The 21,593-nt window shown below is 51.2% G+C and overlaps 7 protein-coding genes across 7 annotated transcripts; 2 read left to right on the top strand and 5 right to left on the bottom strand.

Moving 5' to 3' along the window:
• Nucleotides 1-88: 88 nt before the first annotated feature.
• Nucleotides 89-2,423, bottom strand: AO090206000084 (phosphatidylinositol-3-phosphate-binding protein BEM1; the record flags this gene model as incomplete). The annotated part of the gene is made up of 4 exons (XM_023233215.1): nucleotides 89-958; nucleotides 1,073-1,855; nucleotides 2,147-2,251; nucleotides 2,418-2,423. The coding sequence occupies 4 exons, from the start codon at nucleotides 2,421-2,423 to the stop codon at nucleotides 89-91; spliced, it is 1,764 nt and encodes a 587-aa protein (XP_023093743.1).
• Nucleotides 2,424-6,962: 4,539 nt separating this feature from the next.
• On the bottom strand, nucleotides 6,963-8,609 carry AO090206000082 (SAC3/GANP domain protein; the record flags this gene model as incomplete). Its single annotated transcript, XM_001826530.3, has 3 exons — nucleotides 6,963-7,179; nucleotides 7,235-8,483; nucleotides 8,537-8,609. 3 exons carry the CDS (start codon nucleotides 8,607-8,609, stop codon nucleotides 6,963-6,965), a joined length of 1,539 nt encoding a protein of 512 aa, XP_001826582.1.
• Nucleotides 8,610-9,097: 488 nt separating this feature from the next.
• AO090206000081 (ESCRT-II subunit protein VPS36) lies at nucleotides 9,098-10,985 on the top strand (the record flags this gene model as incomplete). Its single annotated transcript, XM_023233214.1, has 3 exons — nucleotides 9,098-9,198; nucleotides 9,259-9,394; nucleotides 9,555-10,985. The coding sequence occupies 3 exons, from the start codon at nucleotides 9,098-9,100 to the stop codon at nucleotides 10,983-10,985; spliced, it is 1,668 nt and encodes a 555-aa protein (XP_023093742.1).
• A 417-nt stretch (nucleotides 10,986-11,402) lies between these two features.
• Nucleotides 11,403-13,438, top strand: AO090206000080 (uncharacterized protein; the record flags this gene model as incomplete). The annotated part of the gene is made up of 7 exons (XM_001826528.3): nucleotides 11,403-11,675; nucleotides 11,735-11,833; nucleotides 11,886-11,959; nucleotides 12,004-12,103; nucleotides 12,160-12,581; nucleotides 12,660-12,783; nucleotides 12,887-13,438. 7 exons carry the CDS (start codon nucleotides 11,403-11,405, stop codon nucleotides 13,436-13,438), a joined length of 1,644 nt encoding a protein of 547 aa, XP_001826580.1.
• A 238-nt stretch (nucleotides 13,439-13,676) lies between these two features.
• On the bottom strand, nucleotides 13,677-16,815 carry chsB (chitin synthase class II; the record flags this gene model as incomplete). The annotated part of the gene is made up of 3 exons (XM_001826527.3): nucleotides 13,677-14,577; nucleotides 14,629-14,795; nucleotides 14,848-16,815. 3 exons carry the CDS (start codon nucleotides 16,813-16,815, stop codon nucleotides 13,677-13,679), a joined length of 3,036 nt encoding a protein of 1,011 aa, XP_001826579.3.
• A 1,670-nt stretch (nucleotides 16,816-18,485) lies between these two features.
• AO090206000078 (DUF1774 domain-containing protein) lies at nucleotides 18,486-19,586 on the bottom strand (the record flags this gene model as incomplete). Its single annotated transcript, XM_023233213.1, has 3 exons — nucleotides 18,486-18,697; nucleotides 18,757-19,196; nucleotides 19,303-19,586. 3 exons carry the CDS (start codon nucleotides 19,584-19,586, stop codon nucleotides 18,486-18,488), a joined length of 936 nt encoding a protein of 311 aa, XP_023093741.1.
• Nucleotides 19,587-20,382: 796 nt separating this feature from the next.
• AO090206000077 (inositol monophosphatase family protein) lies at nucleotides 20,383-21,441 on the bottom strand (the record flags this gene model as incomplete). Its single annotated transcript, XM_001826525.3, has 1 exon — nucleotides 20,383-21,441. The coding sequence occupies one exon, from the start codon at nucleotides 21,439-21,441 to the stop codon at nucleotides 20,383-20,385; it is 1,059 nt and encodes a 352-aa protein (XP_001826577.1).
• Between the last annotated feature and the right edge of the window lie 152 nt (nucleotides 21,442-21,593).

The following is a 21,593-nucleotide window of genomic DNA, read 5'->3' as shown; positions in this document are numbered from 1 at the left end:
CAGGCATGTCAATGCAGATAAAGCAACAAATCTATCGCAAAATGCCCACGGGAATCAAGTTTCTATGGTAAATCCGGAAAGGAGCTCCTCAAACGAGCTCAACGAATAGCGTCAGTTTGGAATTGCGTTGGATGGCCGTGTCGAGATCGCTGTCGCTGACCAGATCCACATAGGCGCCCGACGGCTCGTCCTTGTATTGCACCGCGATTTCATTGTTGATCTTCAGGCGATCCATGAGCTTCTCCCGCAGCTGCTGAAAGCTAATGTCGTTCGGGACCCGAATCGCGATGAGATCGCCCTGGAAGGATACCTTCACTTTCAATGCGCCGCTGCTCGAGCTGGAGACCTGCGTCAGAGAGCTGGCCTGTCGGTTCATCGGGGGAGGCATGCCGTTGCCCTGCGATATCGACGCCTGGGCGCGCTGGTGCGAGTTACGGTCGTGCGAAGGGTTGATCTGGGCCTGCGAGGACTGGCGGGAAGCGCTGCGGGGGGGCTCATGCGCGGAGTGGTGCGACCCACCGGAGAACCGCGCATCTTCTCCAAACGCGCTGGGGTCGATCTCGAAGTCGCCTGCACGAGGAGCAAACAATTCCCGGACCAGCTGACAACGAGAGATGTGAGGAGGCATGCTAAGCAGTTTCCGAATATACTCGTCCAAGTTCTGGCGGCGGCCGTTGGAGATCGCATCGGTAACGTGGGTAACGGGGCCGGGCATGAAGGGCAAGGTCCGTGGCTTGCCTCGGTTCCCAGCCTCTTCTTCAAACTGCGTCAAGAGCGCGATCTGAAAGTCATAAAAGTCATGATAGTATCGGGAGAGCTCCCAGCAGCGACCGTCCTCCATCTTCGCCTCGATGATGTACCAGTATTTATCGTTGTCGAAGCAGTAGCGCGGAATGGACGCGGCGACCGGGGCCACCAGGGGCTGGTGGTAGCTGTGCATCGATTGGTGAGACATATGCTGTGCGAGAGAACCCTTGCTGGGATTGCGATGATGGTAGCCCTAACCGGACGGGTTAGCACGGCGATCCCGGGGATCCCGAACGGGGTTGGCAGGGAAAGCGTTGCGACTCACATAGGAATTGCCGTTTTGGCTTAGATGGGAGGTACTCTGGTGGCTCATGGACATCTTTTCCATGCCGGAGGTCACCGAGTTCACATTATTCGCCGCCGCCGCAGCGGAGTCGATCTTGCCCAGCGTGATACTGCTATTCTTGTAGTCGGCGGTCATCTTCTTCCATTCCTCCACCTTGGGTACTCCGGCACGTCGCACGGCGTCCAGGGGATCCGTCACCGCTTGACCCGACTGCATGTCCCTTAGTTCAATGAACGAGACTGGAATGAGACCGGGGCCGCCCAGGCGACCGATGGGTTTGGCGACAAACCATTCCGGGTTGGACTGGGCGATGACGATGATGGCCTCGCCGGCTTTGGCATCTAACTCATCGGGCCGCTCGGCCTGAAAGTCGTATTGGACGACCCCATAGACCATGGGACTCGAGCCCTTGCCCAGTGTTGACATTCTCGGGAAGGCGGGGGGAGGGTTGTGTTTCGGCGAACCGTTGACAAAGTCGGGACCGGGGAAGGCAGCTGGAGCTCGATCAGAGAAACCGGAGTCGTGGGATTCCTTCTTCTTATGAAGGTCCAGCGAGCCGGCGCTATTTCTTTCGTTCTTGCCAATGACCTCGAAAAACGACACAGGTACCAACCCCCTAGCGGTAGGGATGAGGGGATTGCACGCTTCGTACCAATCTAAATCGTCCTCCCTGCTGATAACGTGAAAAAAGTCGCCCTTGCTGAAGGCCAATTCCTGCGTATTACCAGGATCTGGTTGGTAGTCGTAAAGAGCTTTGATGACCTGCGCGCCACCCAGGGGGGTGGTTGATCAATTAGTCGTCTTTTATTTATTTATTTATTTATTTATTTATTTTATTTTTTTGGGCCAAGGAGGGGGGGGGGCCGATCCGACTAGTAAAGCCGAGGGAAGGACGAAGAGGAGAGAGAAGGGGGGAAGAGAAAAAACAGAAAGGCAGGACTGGAAATGAATGGCAAGAACAGCGCAAACCAAATATGGCCATTACCGGAATGTAACGAAGAGTGTGAGAAAAAAAAAAAAGAAAAACAGATAAGATTAGAACGAGATACACACCTTTTTCGGGGGCAGGATAGCGATGGCTGACTTGGGCGTAATGGAAAGATGGTGGTGGTGGTGGGGTTTGGGGTCTTTTTCCCCTTTGAGGGAGCGTCGGATGGCCTAATGAATGAATTAATTAATTAATAAATCGATCGGAGATTCCAATGACCGACCCAAAAATTGGGTGACAAGCGATAATCGAGATAAACGAGGGGCGGGAAAAGAAGAAGCGCGAGCGAGAAACTTGAAACAAGAAGGGGGGAATGTGAGATCCATCAATTCATACCTTCATGGCAGTCAGGCGGACCAACTAGTAAATCCGATGTGTAGGAGGTAAAGTTGGAACAACTTTAACCCAAATATTCCCCGTTCAAATAAAATAGAAGAAAATAAATATATAAATAAAAAAAAATACAATCGTCGTCCAGTAGTAAGGTTGAAGGCTGCAGAAGAGACGAAGATATACAACGGATCTGCCTGCTATAAAACCCAATCTGCGCCACCAGAGAAGGAAGGACGAGAGGCGATGGCGACAGACGGTCGAATACAAAGAAAAGGAATGTGTGGGGGGGCGAGAGTCGGAGACTCGGAGGAGGGAAACTCGAATGAATGAATGGAAAGAGTCAAAATAATGATAATGATCTGGAGAGGGAGAGTCGGAGATCAAGAGGGGAATGCGAATAATAAAAAAGAAGACTAAGAAAAGGCGAGTATCAATCAGTGAGCAAGAGAGAGAGAGAGAGAGGCACATGTACTGTAAGTATGGAGGTATGGATGTATGTATGCCTATCGTATGGTCTCTTTTTCCGTTCTATTTGGCGACTTTCTGCTCACTCAACACTGTGTCTGTCTCTCGCTCTTCGCCCGCTTGTCAGATCTTACAACCGCCGCTGGGTGAGCCAATCTGAATGGACGTTCTGGATTGCGACGACTCCGAAAAAGCAGCGAGGGCCCGCTTTGTGTCGCCCGCCCCTGATATTACGGAGTCGGAGGAATCTGGATGGGGCGAGTAACAATGAAGGATGGAGCTGACAATCCACGCGTGACAGCTGGGTTTGTCCTCGAAAGCCCCAGACTGGAACCACTTTTTGTTTGTCTTTTCGATTGTTATTCTTGGTATCCTGCGTTTCTCTGCATAACCCAAGGGAAAGGAACCTGGTGGCTGTAAATCGATTCAAGGTGGATGGGGGGGGAAGAGAAAGGGAAATGAATGGGACCGTGGGGTTCTCTGTTCTGTATGCTGTTTGAAAATTTCGTGGGTTCGTAGTGGCGGGAATTTTCAATCCTCCGGCTGGGTTGACAATCTGGATCCTCTTTCTGCAAGATGTATGTACGGGATGTATATAGATCGCAAGCAGGAAAGGGAGAAGCAGGGAGGGAGCTCTGAGACCTCCCAAAATAAGAGTCAAGCTAAAATCGAAATCAAGGAATAGGAAAAAGCAAAAGAAAAGAAGAAAAAAAGAAAGAGGGAAAAGCGAACAAAAAGTCTGTACGTCGACAGTCGACCACTACAGTACTACTGTTAACACATCTGCAATAGGTGGTACGGTACTGTATGGAATATGGATCGACTCTGTCGGGTACAGTCAGTGTGGGAGGGTGGAGACGTGGGATCCGTTTGGCAAAACTTACTGTACCGTATGGATGAGCAACTTTTTTTTTCTTCCAGAAGGAAATTCCATGAACTTTAAAAACTGGGAATCTTGGTTTCTTGAAATAAAAAATAAGTATAAAAAAAATCAAAGAGGCAAGAAATCGAAGAGAAATTCGAGGGAAGGCTAAGAGCAAATATCCTACAGGGGAATATCGACGGATCCCAAACCGAAAAAGAAAAAGTACATACTTCATCAATAATGCCTCAAAAATCCAACCGAGACCGTTGCATGCCTAAAATTACGGGAGAGACTCCCCGTGGCTCCTGCTGCATCAACTAAACCCACTAGTGTGATGTCGATACTCCCAATGCTGCCTTAGTCTGCTTCCCTCCAGCCCTGCTGGTTTCACTCGTCCTCGTACGGAGGACGCCTCTTTGAATTATTCTTTTTGTTTTGATTTTATTGCTTTCTCGGACAAGGAAGAAAAAGAGGGAAAAAAAAAAAAAAAAAAAAAAAAAAAAAAAAAAAAAAAAAAAGGAAAGAAAAAGAAAAAGAAATAAAGACGGTAAACCCTGGGATCAACGCGGTTGGGCAGCGCTCCTTGTCCCCGATCATTCTTCCTTGGTTGGTTGACCGTCCAGAAGTTTACGCTTTTCTGGTGAAATGTTGGAACGGACGAATATACTAGAAAAGAAGGATCCGTACCAGAGTTGAAATCTCTGGACGCTAAGAGCAAAAGGCAGTTGCGTACCGCGTGTTCAGATGGAGATCCCATGTGGAATTGCCACACCCTCTTGGAGATGAACCAGACTTATGGCGGCGGGGGTCAACTTACCAAAGTTGTGGTCCGTGTGTTCAGTCTTTACTCCCATGGGTGACTTCTCCGAGTCGTCTGTGCTTTCCCTCCAATTCATTCATTCATTCATGTCAATGATCGAGGCTATCAATATAATCCCGATAGATGCCCGACAAAAGAACGATGCTCGCAAAAGTCAGCCCTGGTCAAGAGATGATATGATCGACACGTATCAATCTTCTGTGCCGACACTAGAGATTCTTATCTCTTTCTTTCAGCTTCATAGTCGCCAATTAAGCTCACTTAGCCTCAGCTTCTCCAACTCACCGTCTCTCCATCGTCCTTTCTTTGGGTCCAATCCCTTTTTTCCCACTTTAAAACATCCTCCCGCATCTTTTTAACTTTTAGACGATGTAAGAGGATAACCTAATTTGGTGAGAAAGAGAAAAAAAAAAATGAAGAAAAAGGGAAACTAAGGTCCGGGATTGACGTTCGACTTGAAGCCGCACCATCTTCCCCGTGCAGCGTACAGCTGGAGATGCATACCGACTGGATCCCATCTAGATCTATCTTAGTCAGGAACCCTGGTCCAATCCCGTAGCCCAGAATAGTTCAACTGATGCAGGCCCAACTGGAACGACTCCATACGGTTCTCGTAGGTCGCATGCATAGCTCCCTCCCAGCGCAAGCTTCGTCTATGCTTCCGATGCAGGCCCTGACTCATTCCGGCGATCAGCGCCCTTGCAGGGCGACTGCAGACCGGCCAGTTGGGTTGTTGGTTATGAAGACTTTTGCCCATCGATCATGGACACAAGAGCTGAGGAACACAGCCCAGCCCAGCGGCCGTGGATCATGATTTACGTTTGGCAAAGCTACTCGCGACACACTGCCCATTTAATGATGTCAAGGCCCAATAGACTTTGTACTAGTGTGTCAAAAGCGATCGACTCTACCAATCTCGAGGGAGTTTACTGGTTTATCCCGGACCACCCAAGCTGAAAGGCAGGCGTTGGTCTCCTTCGACTGACCGCCAGGTGCGAATCACTGACAAAGTACCACACAGAAGAAAATCTTTACACAGGCCCCACTGGCTCCTTGTCCAGTACGCCGAGGAAGATGGAGGTACTGAATAGTAAATAGGTACACACTTGATAGGTCCAATTTGGGCGTCATTAAACTTATTGCCTCGTGCGGCTGTCAGACCCATCTATCTCGACTTTTTTCACTTGGCATGACTCATGGGAGATCAAGCATGTCAGGGCAATGGAATCGATGTATCAAATAAATGAAATCGGATCGGAAGCTCAGCCCTATCTTCACCAGCACATACCTTAAAATTCAACTAGATCAAGAGCAGAATAGACTCAACACTAGTCGTAGGTTCCTTGGTCGACGCCATTTCCCATGAAACGTGGTGATTCAACTCAGGAAGCACACACTCGGAGATGGTTAAGAGCAAAGCGACTGTACCGGGGCTGTAATCCACCGATGTGAAATGATTCCAGAACAAAAATCAGACAATGTGTACATGCATCGACAAGGATCTGGCAGCTTACAGCCCACATATCCAGGTACGAACGTGCTGAGTCCTGACAGTGGACGAATGTTGACTCGTCATTCTCCAGAAGACGTCCTGGTAATTTCTGTTGACGGACTTTGTCCGACCATGTGGGCCGGACACGTTCGAGAACCTCGTTGCGGGTCCCTTGTGTACTCCTTATGTTTGAGCACAGTGTACACTGTTTGTGAAAAACCGGGCCTGCAGAAATTTGGCATGTAGAGCTAAGTGACCAGGATAACATGATTCGGTGTATGTATGTATATATATATGTATGTGTCTCACGACAAAGGTAATGAAACCACTCCTCCCGTACGGACAGAGATGAGCTTCCCGGCAAAAGGTCGATAGCGGCGTCTGCCGATGTTTCTCGGGGACCCGACGGACCAGACATTCGGCGGCCCACTCCCTCGCCCGGTGGGGCCGCCTCCACGGTCATCGACGAAAAGAGGGCATTTAATCGATCTTATCTTCTACCATCCTTGCTTACAGTACGCCCGGGAAGGTATACACGCCAATCGCCTTGCTATTTATTCTGATTGCTAAGGACTAATCGAATCCGGTGCCACATATCATCCGTGCCCTCCAGCTCCTGTCCAAAGATAAAACATCGCCTAGTCGAATTCAGCAACACTACCAACGCTTTTGCGGTCGAAATGGGTATAGATCTCCTGAAGCTGTAAAGATATAGACGCAGGGACGCTCCAAAACGAAGAGCCGATCAAATGATGGATAGAAAAGAAAAGAAGGGGGAAAGAAAAGAAACCCAGAACGGGGAAAAGGAAAATGAGAACCACCAAGAGCAGATATAAAAAAGAAGTGGTTATAGGGTGATTGACATGCCGTCTCCCAATTGTGTGTCCTATGGGCTATTCAAGAGTTTCATATCTGACCCTTGATGTCGACTATCCGATGAGCATCAGCCTTGGCAGCCTCGAAAAGCTGTGCGGCTTTCGCTCCCGTAAGCAGCCTCACGGCTCCATCTTTTTCCTGGAGCAAATCCTCCGAGGTGTGGTCCAGGATGAAGTGTGCGCTCTGCTCGTCAGACTCGAAACCAAGTTCTTCAGTAATGAAACGGATGTTTACATCGGGCTTGTAACTGTGATCAAATGGTCAGCGTGCATGTGGGAGAATGTCAACGGGCTAACACATACGCTTTACAAATGGCTGTCAGCGCAGACAGTCGCTCTCGGTCCACGAACATGTCCATCAGGTAAGCTCCCATATTCGGGGTGTCCAGGTAAAGTTGAAAGAAACGGTGGTAGTTTCCAAGCGCAAGAGCTGAGCGGACATCTAAGGCATGTTTGACAGCAGGGTCTCGCTTGTCTGCTGCTGTTAGATCGGCCAGGGCATCGTTCATGGCCGTCCAATTGCGGGTGTGGATGAAATACAGAATACGGTACGCCTTGAATTCCGTAGGGTGGCCCCCAAGTTGCTGTGCGTACAGCGCGCGCAGCTGAGTCTGACACTGATTATACTCACCAAGATCTCCTTTCTCCAGAGCAATGCGCGCGTGAATCTCGTAAACACTGACAGTAAACTCATTCCTAATGTGCTGCACAGTCAAATCTTGCCGCAGCGACTTGAACTGATCGCATATATAGTTATAGTTGTTGTCTCTCTTCCACTTCTTCTTCAACAGATCCAGTGTCTTGACCAGGACCGGCAGAGGGCGGACGGTATCCGGGTTCGGCGCTGAGGTCAAACGGAAATAGTTTTTCTCCAGATCCTGGCACCGTCCGACAACAGGGCCCTGGTTCGCACTAGGAGAGGGGGAATCATCGCGCGACGATGGCGAGGAACCATATCGAGCCCGTGGTTCCTCGAAGCGTTTTCTCCGCAGTTCCAGATTAGCTTTGGACTTACTTGTGTTCTTATGATCTATCCGTTGGCGTTTGTCTGTTGGGGAATAAGTGATTCGGTCTTCAAATGCATTGTGATTGTTAGTTTGTCTCCATGGTGGACAGCTGTTCGCGTCCCCGTTGTACTCAACCGACTTCCTTTTCCTCGACGAGGCGTCGGAGGAGCTCTCATACTTCTGAGTAGCAACAGCGCTCCAAGCCGGCACATTGGGGCTGGCCAGGATTCGGTTGCGCTCGTTCTGGACCATGACCTGGGGTAATGGCAGGCTTGCCCAGTCAATCTTATCCAGCTTGTTATTCTCTGCAGCCTCAGTAATGACGGCCTTTAACTTCGATTCCATTTCCTCTCTGCTAACTGAGGACATTTGATGTTCCGGAGCAAAACTTCGTTGTACATACAAGCGAACTGGGGCTGGCCATTCTACTCGTTTGCGAGCGGCTTCGGCATCCGACGGCTGCGACGCTGGGGTTGGGGTGGGACTCGCCACGGCTGTATGGGCAAGGCTACGGCGTGCTTGAACGGGGATGTACGCTGGGGTCGCTATCACACGGTTAACCAACCTTGGCCACATGACTGGTGAGAAGGAAGCATACCATGCGTGGGATATGTTTGAGCAGTTGCGGTGGCTGACGCAGAAACACGCCATGGTGGAATGCCCGAACTCATTATTGAGAGATAAGTCTAAGCAACGGGCAATAAAGAAGAGAAGAAAAGAAAAGTGATAGTTTGAGAGTGTATAAAACTACGGGATTCTGATGTGACAGGGATACGCTCAGAACACTCCTACACAAAGGGAAGATGGAAAAGGTAATAGAAGAGAGGAGGAAGGAAAGAAGAAAAGAAAGGTGACTAAAGAAGACGAGGGGTTTGCGTAGAGGTAGAGAGGCTAGAAAGGCAGCAAAGTACTCCGTACCGGGCGCCAGATGGAAGACGTCGTGATGGAATATGAGGAACGAAACGTTCCTTTTTTCGCTTACGTTTCGTGGCGGAGATGCTTGGCGCGGGTGGTCTTGACCGCCTTCCGCATCAGGACACTGACATCAATACCTACTGTAGAATCTCCTCCACCGACCAGATAAGAACATCCAAAGTCATTCGTTCCCCCTCTCCACAAGTTCTTTAAGCCATAAGAGAGATGCTGGTCGATCTACTAAATGCTCTTCAAGCCTTTGGATCTCAGTACCGCACTTCGTCCCTCGCTGTTGCCCGATGAGACTCTGCTCTTCGTCCAGGATGCGGTGGGGTTGTACGAGGGGTGAGTGACCGTGGGTTCCACCAGCCCTGTAGCTGTACTGATTGATATCTGTGCGAGTAGCAAATACAAGATCCCACATTATCAGGACGGCCATGCATACCTCACATCCCACCGTGTCTGTTATGTCGCGGTGGAGGAGCCACGCAAACACTCTGTCGCTATCGACTTGAAAGATATTGATAGAGCCGAATACCAAGTATGAAATATCTCACTCTTCATTTTCTAGTCCGGCCTCATACTTATCCATACCCAAAACTTAGGCAGGCTTCCTCAAATCTTCCCCCAAGATTACACTGCACCCCAAGCCACCCAAGAACAGCTCCAGATCGAAAGGCACTGGTCTATCAAGGTCGCAGTCTCCTCGGGTACAAAACTCTGCACCAGTAGTGAAACCATCAGCATCAGCATTGGTGAATGCCACATGGATCTGCCCGATCTGCACGTTCTCCAATCCCATACCGTCCAACTTCGACCCGTTCACGGCGACGGCGACAAACATACCGCCTTGTCTGACTTGCGGTATCAAGCCGCCGTTCACAACGGTGTTAAAGGCGGCCATTGCAGCTGCGGCATCCTCCCATGAGGGAACTTCCATAAATTCAACGCCTCTAGGTGGTGGTCAGGATACAGCACAGTCTCTGGTTTCATGTCCAAGGTGTACCTTTGTGAATCATCCGTCTCTCCACGAGTGTGAAATATGCGGTGCTTCATTGTCGGGCTTGTTAGAGACTCCCAATAGTAACCAGCATCGCGCCGAATCACCAGCGCCACTCATTCACCTGCAGGGCAGTATCAAAAACACTGAGATCTCGGACAACATCAAACTATCCTTCCGCGGGGGCGGCGAGAAGACCTTCTACGAGCGACTAAAAGGTGCATTGGTCCAGAGAAAGTGGCTGCTCTACAATGCCCCGCCCGTCCCACAACAGCCATCGCCGAATACGGCATTACCTACGAATGGGTCAGTGTCTACTCCAGCTCGATCCCCTGCTCCTGGGATTGCAGGCCTAGAGCAGCGGGGACTAGAAGCTCGCCGCAACAACGAGGTTGTGATCGGTAACGCATTCGAAGACCTCGAAGCACTTATGGCATCGGCGAAACAAATCGTCACGCTCGCGGAAACGCTGGCCAGAGAGTCCGGCATGGGCGATGAGACTTCGAGCGAAACCAGCGCGGTCCTTTCGGAGTCGGCCGCTGCCCTGGGCATGGTTACGACAAAGGATATGCTGAGCTCAGGATCGGAGAACTTGTACCTCTCGGAGCTATCTCGGAACCTCGCAGAGTATCTCACCGATGATACGAAAGGTATCCTGCAGAAGGAAGGCGGGATCATAAGCCTTATCGATCTCTGGGCCCTCTTCAATCGATCCCGAAACGGGGTCGAGCTGGTGAGCCCTGCTGATTTCCAAAAAGCAGCCGAGTTGTGGGAATCGTTACGACTACCAGTCCGTCTACGCCGGTTCAAGAGTGGTCTGCTCGTTGTCCAGCGGTACGATTGGAGCGACGAGAAAACCATCCAGCAGCTGCAAGACTGGCTCCTAGAACTTCAACAGATTCCGCCAGCTGAACCTGCACCGTGGGATTGGCGCCAGTTCGGGCGTGCGATTACTGCGCAGGAGACGGCACAGCGGTTTAAATGGAGCGTCGGTGTTGCGGCAGAAGAGCTTGAAATGGCAGAGGATCGCGGTATTCTGTGTCGAGAGGAGGGCATCGAAGGGCTGAGGTTCTGGGGCAACCACATTACATCTCACGATCTTGAATCGAGTATCACGAATCTTGTTATTTAGCATGCGTATATAGAATTGGACCAGCACACGCGAGGATAGAATTCGTTAGTCATGAAATGAAACCAAGGCTGCAGGGCGGAACCAATTCCGCCAGCAACCTACAGGACATTTCCGAATGGAATGGACTCGGTACAGGATTTGATCTCGAGTCTATCCCAGAGATAAGAAGCTTCTCCACCGTCATAGCAACTCTTATCGTCTGCGGGGATTCCCCTTCTATACCAACCACCTCCCCTTCTCATTGGACCATAATTCCGTCTCGGGGCAGAACAAGTTGCATATCTCCTTTAGCCCGCATAGACCTGGAATGAGGAGAAAGAGAGGAGTACCTATAAAGGGACATTCCTCCCTCGAATTCCATCCTCTCTCCCACCTCCATCTCCACACCGAGTAATCAATCCAACGACACTTGAAACCATGTCCACCTGGCAAAAGGAAGCCCTCAAAGCCAAAACCATCCTGCACACCTCCATTCCGACACAATGGCTTCTCCCCGAAGACAAACTACCCCCGTCGGACCAGAAGAATGTCGCTGACTTCCCCAGAGCCAGCGGACTGTTCACTGATAGAGAACTGTCGATCACGGAGATGTCCGCCACGGCCCTGGTGGCCGGGATGGGGGCTGGACTACTAAGTGCCGAGGAGGTGATGGTAGCATTCTTGAAGAGGGCTGTTCTGGGACATCAATTGGTACGCTTTATCTTTGTATTTGTCAGCCGAGCTTCTACAGAATGCGCTGATGAGTGCAGCTGAACTTCGCGACGGAGTTCATGGCAGACAAAGCCATTGCCCGGGCCAAAGAGCTGGACGCGTACTACCAGCGGACAGGGAAGTTAGTTGGACCCTTGGTAGGTTTACTCGTGTCAGATACTATAGTAGACTGAAGGTTAACATCCACAGCACGGAGTCCCCATCAGCGTGAAAGAGCACATCGGCATCAAGAACCTGACCTGCAATGGCGGCTACGTAGCATGGTGAGTTCACTACACATCGCAAAGAGACACGCTAACAAGCACAGGGTGAACGACATCGCACCAGAAGATGCCCTCATCCTACAATGTCTTCACAAAGCAGGCGCCATCTTTCATGTTCGGACAAACCAACCCCAGTCTCTCATGGTACGCACCCCACTTGCTCCGCAATTCAACAGCCATATCATGTCTAACTAAAATAGCACCTCTGCTGTAGTAACAACCTCACCGGCACGACGACGAACCCTTACAACCGCACTCTCACGCCGGGCGGCTCATCCGGTGGAGAAGGCGCATCAATGGGCTTCAAATGCGCCCCGCTAGGCATAGGCACGGATATTGGGGGGTCGATCCGAGCACCCGCTGCCTTCTGCAATGCATACGGATTTAGGCCGACAATGCGACGGAACCCCTGCTCGGGGATCAAGGCACCTGAGCCCGGTCAGGAGGCCATCCTGGGTGTTGTGGGACCACTGGCGGCGCAGAGTCTAGATGATCTGGAGCTGTTCCAGAGAGTGGTCCTTGATGCGGAGCCGTGGGACATTGAGACCTCCCTGGTTCCTCTTCCGTGGAGAAGGGTGAAGGAGAACAGAAAGTTCACTGTGGGAATTATGTGGGATGACGGGTACACATCTTTCCTCTTCATTCTATCCTTGAAAGGCTTTAAATACGTGGAAATGACACCCTACTAACGAGAAAATAGAACGGTCCGTCCGCACCCACCCATCACTCGAGCACTCCAAGCCGCCAGATCCAAACTCCAAGCAGCCGGCATCAAAGTCGTAGACTGGGAGCCTTATAAGCACGCCCACGGCTGGGATATAATCGTATGTCTCTCTTTTTCTGTCTCCTTTCTCCTTCAACACTCCTCCATCTACACTTTACCCAAAACCACATAACTGAATCAAAAAAAAAAAAAAAAAACACCAGTCAAAACTCTACTTCCCAGACGCAGCAACCTCCCAAAAAACCCTAATATCCCAAACCAACGAACCCATCCTGCCCCTTACAAAATGGGCCTTTTCCTACGCACACCCGACACCCTTATCCATCGCCGAAGCATGGGCATTGAATGTCGCCCGTGACGAATACAGAGATGAATACCATGCGCGGATGAAAGACATGGGGGTGGATTTCATTCTGTGTCCTGCTTATGTGGGCGTTGCGCCTGTTTTGTATGAGGCGCAGTATTGGAATTATACGGCTGTGTGGAATGTTCTTGATCTGCCGGCGGTGGTGTTTCCTTCTGGCATGGTGGCTGAGGAAGGGGATGTAGGGGGGGAGAAGAAGGATGGCTGGGTGGCGAGGAATGAGGTGGAGGAGAGGGAATGGAAAAAGTGGTGGGTAGATCCTGGTCGGTTTGTAGGGGCTCCTGTGGGCTTGCAGGTAGTTGGGAAACATTTCAAGGATGAGGAGACTATTGCGGCGGCGAAGGTAGTTGAGGAGGTGATTCGGGGCTTGGAGGGAAGGGCTAGATTGTGAGTGATTCCGATGATGGGATCTCATGTTTATCACAACTACTGAGAGCTTGATTGACCGGTGACCTTCTCCGGGCCATGCATACTGTTGTGATCCGGTGAATCTTAAAGGCAAGCAACAAACGGATTCATAATTAGGAAATATCATGAACATCATTAGACCATGGTACCATCATCAGTACATACAAACCGAGCATGACAATATTTTCATCAAAAAGCAAAAGCATGGAAACAGAAAGGAATCATTTCCGCCAGAACATTACCTTCCCCACCTGCTGCTTCATCCCCCATTTCGCCTCGGTGAACTTATCTCTAAACGTGCCGCCGCCGCCATACTGCACTGTGCTGCCGTTGACCGCACTGGAAGTCGCGCTGCCTGTGCCATGGGCCAGATTGCCCGCGTCGAACTTGGCTTTTCCTTCCACCAGCTTCTGCACCACGTGCAAAATAGCGTACGTCGTCGAGCCGATCACACGGATCAACGCCAGTCCGGTCACGGACCACAGGATGATGGCGAGGTAGATGTTAGTGCCGCCCGAGTCCACTCCGTAGACCTCGGACACCGCCATGGCGAGGATCACGTTGGCAACCATCCAGATCGAGACCATGTAGGTACGGACCGCCCGGTAGTAGTCTTCTTGCAGCTGACTTTCCGAGACCGGGGGCTCGGGCACCTCCTCTCGATCCCGGAGATTGCGCAATGCTGCATCGTAGCCACTGTCAATATCGAGCTGCTCCGACGGCATTTCGACTTCGACAATGGACCCGTTGATTATGCGCGCCGCACCCAGGTCGGTGTTGATCACGTTGTCTCCCTTCGTACCCCATGTGACGTCGTGTGTGTTACAAAATGCATACACTTGTAGCGTGCAGATGTAACTGGGCAAGAGGGCGAAGTACTGTGCCGAAGACGTGAACATGTGCCACGGGTCCAGGTAGAGGAATGAGGAGAAGAAGTAGAGACCGACACTCGAAAGAAGTGACACCACGATGTTGATGAAGAGCCCGTCGCTTACGGCGAGTTCAGAATCCCCTCCAGTTTTCGCGATCAGTTCCAGGACAACCAGGTAGAGCGTACAGAAAATCGTATAGACCATGATGATGCCGTACACGATCATTCCCGAGAGATACAACTTCTTGGCTCTGCGGATAGTTAGCGAAGAACGGTCGTGCAATACGGATACGATCACTCACCCTTGCGGACGGTTACCCATAGAGATAATGAATTGCAAGCACATGACCAATACGCAGGCATATCGAAGGATGATGAAGATCCATTTGCCCATGCTATGGCCGAAGGGGTCGATCTTCGGGTCCGATAGCGATCCGGCGATGAAGAAGAACGCCAGGTAGAAGTTGGCCTGGAACATGTCAGTATGGATCCCAGTCTCACTCGAATCACAGGCAACTCACCAATCCAAAATACGTGAAAAGGAGCTGGACAAATTGGTAGACGGCTTCGATCTGGAGGAGAATCTTTCGTGGCAGGGAATGGTCGGTCTTCCACAGCTGCTTCCCGTTGACGATGGAGTACACAGCGGCGAAGAAAGCACCGTTCAGCCATCGTCTTCGTTGCGAGATGAACTCCGGAATATTGTCAGGAACGTCGGTTTCTCCCACCGCACTCTTGACGAATCGCAGGACCCATCTTTCTTCTCGCTTGGCCACCAGCTCCCAGCACAGGATACGATCTTCGGCGAGGTACATGTTTGCCGTGAACACATCCGCATCCTTTCCATGTAGCGTCTCGCCCTTGAAATACTGATTCAACGGCCCGTTGCCCTCGGCATCGTTCTGCAGCGCGAAAAAGCGATAAGCACTCAGCGCACCAGGCAGCACGGTAATGTATCCGAACACGGACTCCAGAGGCTTGTCCAGAATGTTCGACATCTTGTATTCGAAGTTTTGACTGGCAATCAAAGGGTTCAGAAGACCCAGCATGCCCTTGCCTTTTCCGGCTTTGATCTCACCAGCGGCTCCGGCAACGTTTGAATCCTGATCGAACGCTTTCCATAAGTGGTACAGGGCAGTAGATGAAGGCTTGGTACCAACATCCAGGAGGATACAGATGTTCGGCTGGAGGGCGCGACCAAAAGCGTTGAAGAACCAACGATGCGAGTTAAGTTTCTTCTTGTTATGCTCTTTCAGACAGAAGATGACCTGGCACGGCATGATGCCCTTCTCGGCTCCCTTGAACTTCAGGTCGGAATCGAGAGATACCTGGGTGGTGTACTCGTAGACGTGTGCATTGACTTGCTTCTGGTTTACGATGTTCTTGGCGATACCTTCCTGGTATACACCAAGCGCCGCCAGCGCATTAAGGGTCCTCGGGTGGACCTTTTTACGGCCGTCTGCAATAATACAGACAACGATCTTTTTCCATCCGTCTTTTCCCCATGTTCGCGACTTCGAGCGGGAGCAAAGATGACTGATGTTTCGCATCACGCCGTGCATGGTCCGAGTAAAACAGATCTCATCCTCGTTGTACATGGTCACACAGATAAACAGTTCCGTTTCACGCATGGTCGTGCCGATCTGCTGTCGTAGTTTATATCCTCGCTGCGTGAAGTCGTCGGGATCGCAGGTCACGGCGGTGTAACGCATGTGGGTAAATTCTCGGTCGTCTCGACGCGGCAAAAAGCTGTGGAGGATGGTCGGAATCTTGCACTCCAGGATCAGTTCACCATTGACCAACTGGACTTCTTTCTTGGTCATCTGGGCTTCGCGAACGCCTCGACGACTCTGCTTTTCTGGGGCAGGCCCGTAATGCAGGTTCGGGTCCACCATTCCCGTCGCTTCGTCATCCTCATCGAGATCAATCTTATTCATCGCTTCTTTTTCGTCCGTGATCACAGTCGATTCGCTCATGAAGGAATGAACGCTGCCATGTTGGCCATGACGGTGAATCGTCCTTCCGCCGCCACCGAACACGTCGTCGTCCGGATCACCGATGTCAATGCTCGTATCCTGCTCGCCCATCATAGATCGTGGAGCCGTGAACAACGGGGCTGGTGGTAACGGTCGTCGTGGACTGCCCCCATATCTCGAACTCGGCGTACCTGGGCGCGGACTGCCATTGAGGTCGGCTCGCTCATACTGCGAGCTCAAAACTGACGGGGGTCTTGGAGCCCTAGCCCACTCGCCCACGCGGTTGGGAGACCAAGGTCGGTTGGGAGAACCAGGGCGTGATGCGTACTCGGGCACATCCACTACTGACGTCGCGGGTGGCGGGATGTTCGGGGCGTTCCGCATGCTGGAAGCCGGTCGTGAAGGCGCATCCTCCGTTGCATACTGATAGTACCGGTTCGAAAATTGTCTCGGATGGTCCGTCCTATTACGAGGGATGCGGGCGTTAAATCTCCTTCTTCTCTGTCGGGCCATTCTGGGGGACGCAGGTAAAATGTCTTCGGGATATAGTCCGATACTCGTGTATAGAGCTCTTAGACCTTTCCCAAGATGAAACACAACAGAGGGGCAATCCGTGCATATATCATCAACTTTGCGGGAACAAGGTAACCCAGTGGTTTTCCTTGTTTCCCCAGCGGACGACTTGCAATGATTGCACCCAGAGCCATCATTGGCTCAACACAAACAAGGGGGAGGGAACTGGGCAACCGAACCGTTGGGCCAGATTCCAATGGAGTCATCGGTATGCGGGCAGAACATGACAGGTGCATTACTTACCGAGAATCTTCGTCCTCTTCATACGCCTCGCCGTAGTGGTAGGCCGAGGTATTTCCCACGTTTTCCCTGAAGTCATCATCTACCGTGGTGGTGCTTGTGGGCAGCAGTCGCATGGTCGGCGCAGCATGACGAGGGGATTCGTTCTCGGAGAGGTACGAGCCTCCATAGCCGTAAGCTGGAGGCTCTTCCTCGTAGTTCGGCGCCGGCGGATACATGTGCGACGAGTTGGAATTCATGATTGCAGACGCTGCGGGATCAGTTTCTCATGATCAATCGATCCCGAGCGGGCACGTGGGGACTCGGAGCGTGCAGAGATAATGTCTGGATCACAGGGCAAGGTCAATTGGAGTCTGCAGCAATAATCTGGGATATGGGTAGCAACAAGTCGTTAGTTCCGCTGGCTCTGCAATGAGCTTTACTCCAAATAGGGGTTCAAGAATGCAACTCACAACGGGAGACTTTCTGTATCTTGTTCCAGGGTAGGTAAACAAACCCGGAATGTTCCAAGTCGCCACGACAAGACTTCCGGAATCACTGTGAGGTAAAGGCTATGTGCGAAGCTCTCTCCAGGATCTTAGATGGTGGTTCAGTCGGGTGGACGCTGACTTGTTCATAAACAAACCACGATCGCGGAGCAGACGTCAATATCACACGCGTCGAAGCAGGGAGAAATTTAGTAAATTAAATCCAGGCCCCGTACCTGGCGACCTCCCATGGATACCGACCTGTTAGTCCGATCGCAATGAATGGAGCAGCGTGGAGGCGCTGCCGTCGCCCCGGCAACGGGCGCTTAGAGGAGCCAACTCGTCAGCCGTCCTTGCAGTGGAGTTGCAAAACATCCGCGGTACCCTTCCTCATTCCGAGACATTTGAAGAGTACCGAGATTAACTCAAGTCACTGTGTCTCTGTTCCGTTGGCTCCTGTTTGGATGGCTCTGGTGCAGTTTCTCGATCAAAATAGACTTACGGAGCTGTACAAGACCCAAAACAATCACGGGTGGAGCACCTGATTAGATTGGACTTGATGCTTTAGCGGCGGCAGTGACCACAACTAAATAAATATAGTAGATAGATAACACAGCTTCATGCGAAATCCACGTAACCAATCAAATATCCACCTTCAATTATTACAATATTAAACATTTGGAGTCGATCAATTTCCAGCGCAAGACATGACAGAATACCTGAAATCAAGTGGAACAAAGAGTGGGGTCTCAAGACTCCGTGCATCGTCCAGATCCAGTTGCATCCACCCGGTTTAGAACGGACAGAAAAACTAAACAGGTCAATTTGGGGTACAGATGTAAGTGACTCCTGACGGCACCGTCGTGTACCTACTCCGTTAAGGGCTTGGTGGGCGACCCACCCTCAGGCCGCCGCTCCTGACTGCTCGTTGAGCAGCGGTTCTCGCTCCCGATCCGCCGTTTCGGGGTGGGTGAGTCTGCGGAGCAAAACATCGCGACCGGTATATTTAGTGCCAGTGATGTAGAGTGACTCTGCCAGGAAGACCGCGAAGATTACAAAGGCAAAAATCCACTGCAAGGCGATCGTTTTGACGGCAATTTGCTTCAGTGCCAATCCTGCATTAGGGTCAGCCGTTTATCCATATACCAATCCTACGGGACGATGTATTACTCACCGAGAAACAAGAAACTCAGGCAGTAGCCTAATAGATCGTCCTGTCTCACGGTAATATGGGTAGTCCCGATGAGGAAGATCACCCAGATGAAGATATTGGCGACGATCCGCGCCGGCAGCGAGCTACTATGCACGGCAACGGCACCGTTCCAGAACAGCGCCATCAACGTCCAGGCAAAGGGCCCCGCGATTGCAGATAGGTGTACCAGCGGGGGCAGCGCACGGTGTCTCCAGTAAGCCGTATGCTGGTTGATCAAATGGGCGATCAGGATAATCTCGGAACCCCAGAAGTGGCCCCGAGTCCAGAGGAGGATCCAGGCGAAGATGAACAGGTTGTTGAGAATAAAATGCGCACCCACATTGGCGGTCGCCGTCACGATCGAGGCATCTTTATGGAAAAGATGGTAAACATAGCTGAGTTGGGAGAGGAGGAGAAGGATCCTATGACCGATGTCAGTCAGTTTACGTATTTTATATTTCCGCAGAGTTGGAACATAGAACTGCTCTGAACCCCGCCGGGGGGAAAGTAGAACCGGATAAAACGTACCAGTAAATCCCAGTAACCGTTGTGCTCTGACTAAAAGGCGTTATATGGTGGTTGGCCTGGTTGAAGATGCCATGGCCATGTTTGACATCGGCGGGGGCATGGATGGTGTAGTAGATCCCGACCACCACCACCAATAACCACGACAAAGGCACCAGCAAACGGTAAGACCCCAGGGAATAGGATCCGTGCGACTCTTGTCGGGAAAATGGATTATCTTGACCAGTGATATGGTTAGCAGGGAAATTGCGGATGTTTTCTCCGAAACACGACTTACACGAAGCCATCACCGCACTACTAGTGGTATACTACTGTTATATTCCAATATAGTAGTAGTAGTAGATGTACGACTGCGGGGGATGAGCGATGAAAAAGGAGGTCGCTGAAGAAAGCCGGGGCCAAGGATTCGATATATACGAGAGAGGTCACTGACAGATACCAACCAGTACGTCGTCGTTGTACTTGTAGGAATTAAATACTCAATGGTCGTACCCCCGCATTTCATCGGATCTTCTGACGTCCACCCTCTCTCTCACCTTCTTAGGTTTGGAGTTAGTTCAACCTTCTCACAAGCACTTGAACCGTTCGGGTATAGTCCTTTGTCAGGTTCCTGCTCTTCCGTCCTTTCTTTCTTGTTTTGTTTCTTAGTTCTCTCCTTCCCTCTCACCCAGGATGGTATTGTATTTTACACCCTTTGGTGGGCTGGCATGGGTCATGACGTCATGGGCCTGGTCATGAAGAGATCATGCCATCATCAAAAGATCCAGGGAAAAAAAAAATAAAAATAAAAGGGAAACATCGATCAATAAATGGGAAAAAAAAAAAAATAGAAATAGGCATAAACCCAAAACCCCACGTCCGTCGATCCCACGGTGCACGGTCCTATTTAGTAATAGGCATCGGACTCGTCATGCTCTCCCGAATCTAGCAATTGATACTCGTACTAGCAGTTTCCTGCGCCTCCCAAAACCAATCAACCCTTTTCTTCTACACCGTCACGCAGTCAAATGATGTAATAAAAATAGAAAAAGAAGAAACCAAATAGCCCAACGTAAACTCCTTTGGGGAATCAAATAATTCTTTCTACATAATCTGCTTGACGGCTTCAACCAGCTGTCCATGGATGGAGGCCGGCGCCACTATCATTCCGTAACAACTGGCCAGGGTCCTGCCCAGACCGCAGTCCACCGGATTGCCGGCAAGGTCACTGACGATACAGCCTAGCTCCTGCACGATCAACATGCCCCCTGCATGATCCCACATCTTTGATCGATAGGACGCGTTGCGTGGGATCTTGATCAAGGTATTGCAGCCACCGACCGCAATGGCGACATATCGCAGTTGGGCCGCCCAGAGATCCGTCGTGTGTGGCCACGGCGCACCCAGGTGGGACGCAAGGCGTTCATGCGCCACAATGTCTGAGGAAGTGGCCGCGACGCAATCCACGAAGTCAAGATCCTTAGGGTCGGTGATCTGAGGCTTGGCATTAATGCGAGTAGCAGGCAGGAGGGTCCCGGTCCCCATCTTCCGCATGAATGCACCGTGACCGGCAACGGCGAAGAGTTGATATCCATACCCATCTCGGTCCACTATATCCTCGTGCATGCGGCCCGTTTCCAGGTTGAGATTCGGACTCCCCAAGACGCCGAGCTTCTGGACCCCGTTCTCTACGAGTGCCAAGCAAACCGCATACTGCTGGCCATTGATGAACGTTGCGGTGCCATCCACCGGGTCCAAAACCCACGAGCGGTTCTCTCGGCTACAGGTGCCGCGGGCGCCCAAGTCAATTAAGTCGAGCATCTCCTCCTTGTTCTTCGGGGAGTAAAGGAGCGCCTCGCTCGTCTCATCGTCAAGATGAATGGAGGAGACGAGTTCCCACGTACGCTCAAGCAAGGCCTCATTCCCCCGAAGAGCCTTGGAGTCTTCTTCTCCCACAATGTCATCGTCCGGGAAGGCCCGATGAATTGCCGCAATGATCAATGCTTGGGCAGCAAAGTCAGCAATGGTCACGGGGCTCGAGTCACTTTTGTCCAAAGCCCCTTTGTCGACCGCGTCGAGCACCTTCTTCGTCAAAAGAGTAGCTCTTTGCACCGTTAGACAAGCAATTTCGAGCTCCTTCACGTAAGGATGCGTTGGCTCCATAATAGTTGAGTCTTTACTGCGGTTGGTCCCTCAAAATGTAGGTCAAGCCTCAAAAACAACTGTCCAGCAGTTCGGAAATAGGCGAAGTATGTAGTGCCCGGGAACAATAGTTTCCGATGGGTATGGTGGATTGAAAACTCAGACACAACTGA

This window comes from Aspergillus oryzae, chromosome 7 (assembly GCF_000184455.2).
Source record: "Aspergillus oryzae RIB40 DNA, chromosome 7".
In the NCBI taxonomy this organism is placed as follows: Eukaryota; Fungi; Ascomycota; class Eurotiomycetes; order Eurotiales; family Aspergillaceae; genus Aspergillus; species Aspergillus oryzae.
Note: the sequence above shows the minus strand (reverse complement) of the source record. Positions and strands in the feature narration are given on the sequence as shown.